At 47.2% G+C, this 6239-nt stretch overlaps 1 protein-coding gene across 2 annotated transcripts; it reads right to left on the bottom strand.

The window, feature by feature from the left end:
• Positions 1-299: 299 nt before the first annotated feature.
• On the bottom strand, positions 300-2855 carry HEXIM1 (HEXIM P-TEFb complex subunit 1). 2 transcript variants are annotated; one of them, XM_028703269.2, is made up of 2 exons: positions 2531-2855; positions 300-1849 (listed from the first exon to the last, which is right to left on the bottom strand). In XM_028703269.2, the coding sequence occupies exon 2, from the start codon at positions 1774-1776 to the stop codon at positions 850-852; it is 927 nt and encodes a 308-aa protein (XP_028559102.1). In that variant the 5' UTR covers positions 1777-1849; positions 2531-2855; the 3' UTR covers positions 300-849. The 2 variants fall into 2 exon arrangements, with proteins under 2 accessions (XP_028559102.1, XP_028559101.2); XM_028703268.2 differs by having other exon boundaries at positions 300-2320.
• Positions 2856-6239: the final 3384 nt, after the last annotated feature.

The following is a 6239-nucleotide window of genomic DNA, read 5'->3' on the forward strand; positions in this document are numbered from 1 at the left end:
AAATTGGAACAACAGTAACCCAACCAAACAGGCGAGAAACAGTTTGCTTTGACAGCACATCTGGTAAAGGAAACAATTGTAAGATACTATGGACAAGTTAAGGGTGATCTAACAACTAATGTGTTTTCTATATTAGTAAGTCAAAACAATGGCTTAAAGCGGCCTGTCCCAATTAATTTCCCATTAAAACTTTAAATAATGGCATCCAAATGTCACCTGGAAAAATGATTCACAATAGTCTCCACCTAGGGAGAATATCTTGAATTATTTTTCTAGAAACCACACCAGAATCATTACGCTGACATGTCCTTCAGTTTATTAGAACTCTTAGCATGAATCTGTATATCTTTTTGTCACAATGTGACTGTGTTTTCCTTTTACAACTCCTCGTCACTTCTCCCTCCACCCACAACTAGTCTTCCCTTTAGAAGACACTCAAAATAATAGTTTTAACAAGTCAGATGCAGTTTTGCAAAAAAAAAAAAAAAGTTCTCCCATGAATGCTGGATATTGTTCTGTTCTGTTTTGTTTTAAAAGAACCCCACTCAGAGACCCCTTTGATTACACATAATTTAAAGAAAGAGCACACACTACATTAGAGCTATCTTCAAAAACAGTATGAGGTTTTGAATTTATTCTGATTAAATCACCAAAAAAAGAAAAGGTCCATTGTCATATATATATATATATATATATATATATTCATAATCTATATATATATGTATATACATACACACACACACGCACCCACAAAATGGAAATAACTTCTTGCATTCTGATTTCGGGGGGGTTGGGGGGTTTCTGTCCCATTCCACAAGTCCTTAGAAAATAAAAATCTCCCCCGTTCCATCACTCTCCCAATTTGGGAAAAGCTTTCTCTTGTTGTCTGCTGAGTTCGTTCTCTTTCAAGAGTTTTTGGTTCTCAGCTCTCAACCTGCCCAGTTCCTCCTCTAGCTGACTTACCCGGGGGTCTTCCGTCGAGTCCCCCAAGAATTTCTTGTTCTCCATCCGCAGGCGGTTGTTCTCTTCCTCCATCCTGGAGAGACACTTCTCCAGCTCCAGGTACTCTGTGATCAACTCCTGCTTGCTCATGTTCTGGAGGCTCTCGACGTGGTACTTCTCGTAGGTCTCCGAGAAGTCCTTCTGGAGAAACTCGCTGCCGTCGCCTCCCATCCCGTCGCTGCCGCCGCCTTCCTCCTCCACGAAGAAGTCTTCCTCGCTGGTGTCGTCTGACTTGGCGGCAGTCTTCTTGGGGAAAAGGCCGGTCTTCAAGTCTGGTTCTTCCTGGTCGTGGTCCTCCATCAAGAACTGCGTGGTGTTGTACGGGGCGACGGGCTGCCCCTTTGCGAACATCTCTGCCCGCAGCCTGGAGGCCCGTTGGCTCTGCTTCTCATCAAACTTCTTCTTCTCCTCCCAGCTGAGCTTGTAGTAAGGTTTCCAATGCCTCTTCTTCTTGGAAGGACGTCTCCTGTGCTTCTTCTTGACCAGCTTCTCCTCCTCGTCGCCTTCAGCTTGGGGCCTGAACCTCTGGCCAACAGGCCCGGAGTAGGCTTGGCACTGCAAGCCGAGCTGCTCTCCATCACATGGCTTTTGGACGTCTGCAGGTGCGCCACAGTTCTGGTCCTCAACCTCACCGCCGACGGCTCCCTCTGGGGCACCCAAACTTCTCCCAACCGGAGGAACCGCATGTTCTGCATCACGGCAGGCTTCTTCGTCTCTGCTCATCGGGCTGCCATCCTGCTGCTTGGTCTCTCTCGGCTGCCACCTACCGTCCATCGCTTCTCCTTGGAGCACTTCTCTGCTGGCGGGTGGAGACACCAAAAAGGGCCCCTCTCCACTACTGGCATCCCTGCAGGGGGAGAAGGAAGAAGTTTTGCCATTGGGTTGCTGCTGGCTGGCAGAGAGGGCAGCGTCAGCCATTGTTGGCAAGCCAAGATTTGGATTTTGGGTGCTGTTGTTCTCAGTCCAAAGGGGCTGGCTCCCTCCTCTTCCTCCTTCAAACCTGCAACTGTCTTTAACTCTTTAGGTCCTGCTGTTGTGGATGCCAGCTTTTAAAGTTCGCAGGAAACAAAGCCCTTAACCCTTCACGAGCTGGCCTTCATTTATAACCCTTTGCAGTCCTCTGGGCCACTTCAGATCGGGTTCTCGCAAGTTGCCACTGTTAACCCTTGCAGGAGATGATCAGCAGCAGTCTTGTCGTCCGAAGGCCTTTAGGCCTGCATTACCCTCGCAGTGTCGGGCAGGGGCTGAAGAACCAGTTCTCCCCACCAGCTACCACCCTGTCTCTTCACATCAACAGCTGCATGGCAACTCTGCACATCTGGAAACAAAAAAGTTGGGGATGGAGAGATATATGAGCTAGGACAGGACCCAAGGCAACAAGAATAACTATGCCCCCTTGAGAGCAACTTGCAAACGATAATAATAAGTTGGGGGGGGGGGTAAACAAAATCCTAGAGATTAAAAAGGCAATTTGAGGGGTTAAGCTGCAGGCAACGAAGAGTTAAACTGTCTCAATCCAGGCACTTACGGGTTAAAGGGGATCCAGTTCCAGCACCGCAGGAGTTAAGAGCTGTCCCGATGCCAAGTGTTATTCCTTCCTCTCACCAGTTCAGATCCAAATAATCAGCTCGAGGAGGAGAAGAAAATCCGGCCCAAGCCTTCAACAATTAAAAAAACTATCCCAGCACGGCATCGAAAGGGTTAAAAGAGAGCTCCACCTTAGACAGCAAATTGCGAAGTCAGCCGGGAAGGGGTTAACTTCTCCACGCACACCCAACGTTCGAACACCCACCCCCTCGCAGCTGGCCCCGCCCCTCCCCAGGCCTCTTTCCTCCCTTACTCGAGCGCCTTCTGCTCTCAACTGCTACTCCCCGCTCGCCGCCTCGCCTTATATAAACGAGCCAGCCCCCACGTCGGAGTGCGCAGCCGCCTCTCAGATCCCTTGTCCCAAGGCATCTCGGGATTTGTGGTTTCCCTTTCCGATCGATTGCACAGTTCGCTCTAGCCACAACGACTACGATTCCCAGAACCGCGGCGTGACGGCGTTCGTCAGCCAATCAACCATTGGGTAGGGTTGGACGAAGAACGAGACGCTCTCTGATAGGACTGCTAAACAAGTAAGGCATGAATGGCTATACTGGACGCCTTTCATTCGTGGCTTAGCCAATTAGAGGTGGATAGTAGAAGGCGGTGGAGGCGGTGGGAAATGGAATATACCATCAGTTTACGCGGGGGTTGAAATCTCCCCCGGGGGCCTAACAGCTTCATATGGTCCTCACGGAGCACATATTAAGAGGAATGTCACCTTATAATATTTATCTTTCGTAATGGGGGTGGTGGAAAAAAGATTAATGATTCTCCCCGTAGGAAAAAAAATGGTACTGCCCAAAAAGTAGTTCGAGGCTATTTTTGAAGATTAAGAAGATTCCGTAACAGCTCAGCGATTTAAGACCGCGGAATTTCAGTAACAGGTCGAGTATTTGGAAAGAGAAGAGATGTCATTGGGTGGCGAAAAGGATCTGGATGAGAGAGGTTGGTAGGAAGCTCCTGCTGGCGGAAGGACACTTCATTGTTTAAAGAAACACACGTTGCGTTAACCTATGACGGTGACTGAGCCGTGTGGAGGGAGTTGTAAACAAACCGAAGTCGGAAACGAGTTCCGTCTTAAAGGGACAGCGTCGGCTCTCCCGTTAGATCAAATGATGTAATAGGAGGCCTGGGAAGGCTGTGTGGACTAGTGGTTAAAGACTTGGCAGCCTGGGCTCTTCTTCATGATGTTGTTGTTGCTGCTGCTGCTTCCTCTGTGGAAGATCTATGTGAGTTGCAGCAGATTAAAGTAGAAGGTATTTATTAGCCAGATCCTCCTGTTTCTGACAGCTGAGATGCAAGGGGAGGTGGGGAGGGGTTAATCCAGGAAGGTTCAGACCTTCAAGCCTTATTGCATGACCTGGAAGCACCCCCTAATGTCCCATTTGTTTAGGAGCATGCAAAAGTCGGGATGGTGGTGGAAGAGGCAGCTGCACTCTGCACATGGTCAGAGGCCCCTTCACCTTCCGCGTTGCTTTGTGCATTTCCAAATCCTGCGGGCCTTCGGATTTAAGCAACAGGGGCAGCATTTGCAACTGAGCTAAACCTTGGAAAGCCAGCAGCCCTGGCTCCGCCCAGCCCTTGCTTCCACACAAGGCACGATTGTGGTAGCAGAGTACCTGCTTTGCATGCAAAAAGGCCTGGGGTTGTTTTGTTTTTTTCAATCGCTGGCATTTTTCAGGTAGGGCTAGGAAAGGCTGGAACCCTGGAGTGCTGCTGCCAGCTCGAGTAGGCAGCACTAAGGTAGATGGACCCATATGGCCTGACTCAGAATAAAACAGCTTCCTGTGAGATCTGGACTGTGGGTTCTTCAAGAAAGGGTGTTATGGGTAGAGGCCTTCCTTTATGCACCTCGGCTGCTCAGGCAAAAATGGTATGCGAATGCACAGGAAACAAAACCTTGATAAAACCAAAGTCCCCTTTTGATTTAATGTTATTTTAAATGCAGTTTTAACACGCTGAGTGTTCTTTACTTACCCCCATCATCGCAGAACAGTCCTGCGAGCCTGGGATGTTATAATCAAACCCAATTTGAGAGGCCGTGCAACAGAATATCTGCTGCTGGGTTTTCCACCACAGGAACTTGCATCAGACAATAGGGATAAACTGAGTAGGAGGTTAGATTCGGCATTTTTTTTTTTTTTTTTTTTTTTTAATATTTTATTAAGGATTTTCTTGTTTTACAGAAGTGTAGTGCCTCATATATATTTTTCCCCATGTAACATTTTTACAAATCCGTTTCATTTGTTGAGGCATTAGGGGGAGAAGAAAATAAAAATAAAAATAAAAAAAGGAGAGAAAAGAGAAAGGGGGTGGAGAGAGGGAAGATGGATGGGGGTGGGGTCAGGTGGCGGTGTTTCTATTATGTTTAATGTATGTAGAGTTTGGTGTCAGCGTGCTTGTGTTGTTCACTTGTGTTCCTTTGGTGGTGAGAGAGGTTGGGGTTGGCCTAGGGTGTGATTGTTTGCTTGTGATTGGCTGTGGTGATCTTTGTTTTCGTGTGTGAGTGAGGTGGGTGGGTGTTTTGGATCAGGTTAGCCATATTGATTTGTATGCTGTTGGTGGATTATTGTCATTGTCCTGTTGGGCTGTGTGTGTGATAAAGGGGAGCCATACCGGGGTGAAGGCATCTTCTTCTGTTTGTCCCCGTGTCAGTTTCAGTTTATTAGTTAATTTTTCTAGTAGGGCTGTTTCCCATACTATTTGATACCATTGGTCCATGCTTACTCCTGACAGGTCTCTCCAGTGTCTGGTTATGGTGTTTCTGGCTGCTGAGAGCAGGTGGGTTATGAGTTCTTTGTGGTGTAAATGGGCATTGTTGTCTTGGAAGATGTTTAGTAGGGCCAATTCTGGGGTGGTGTCTATTACTTGCTTAGTTATTTTACAAATTTCTTGTATGGCTGTTGTCCAGAATAGTTGGATTTTGGGACACTCCCACCACATGTGGAAGTATGTGCCTGTGGAGGTGCACCCTCTCCAGCATTTTGGTGAGGTTCCTGGGTGTATTAGCGCTAGTTTCCTTGGTGTTAGGTACCACCTGTAGGTGAGTTTCAGTGTGAGTTCTTTTCTTTTCGTTGATATGGATTTAAAGGGGGGTTTAGACCACATTCTGGTCCATTGAGTGGGGTTTATCTCATAGCCTATGTCATTCTCCCATTGATTTTTGATTGCGTCTAGGGGATTTGCGAGATTTTGGAGTAGTATTTTGTATATTGCGGATACCATCCCTTTACCGTTTCCCTTTGTTGTTAGGAGGAGGTTTTCGAAGGTTGTCAGGGGCCTAGTTGCTGCTGATTTTACTGTTGGGTTGTTTAAGAGGGCATGTAGTTGGTGTTGTGTTAACCAGGGCATTTGGGTGTCTTCTAGTTTGTCTTGTATTTCTTGTGTTGACAAGGGTTTGTTATTTTTATAAAAGTCTATTAGGCGATACAAGCCTTTGGTTCGCCAGGTTTTTATCTTGAGGTTTTGTGCTGCATGGTGGAATAATGGGTGGTATGCCAGGGGGATTAGTGGGGATGGGGTTGGGGATAGTTTGCCTATTTGTGTTTTCCATGCTTTGAGCATGGTCTGTGTGTACCTGTTAAGTGTTGTGGGAATTTTCTTTAGTTTGTTTGGGAGGAGTGGGTATGTTGTGGTGCAGGTGTTTTCAA

This window comes from Podarcis muralis, chromosome 13 (assembly GCF_964188315.1).
Source record: "Podarcis muralis chromosome 13, rPodMur119.hap1.1, whole genome shotgun sequence".
Classification (NCBI taxonomy): Eukaryota; Metazoa; Chordata; class Lepidosauria; order Squamata; family Lacertidae; genus Podarcis; species Podarcis muralis.

Bases quoted from the DNA above. Each gene is read 5' to 3' on its own strand.
- HEXIM1 (XM_028703268.2), bottom strand. From the start codon at position 1,920: ATGGCTGACGCTGCCCTCTCTGCCAGCCAGCAGCAACCCAATGGCAAA.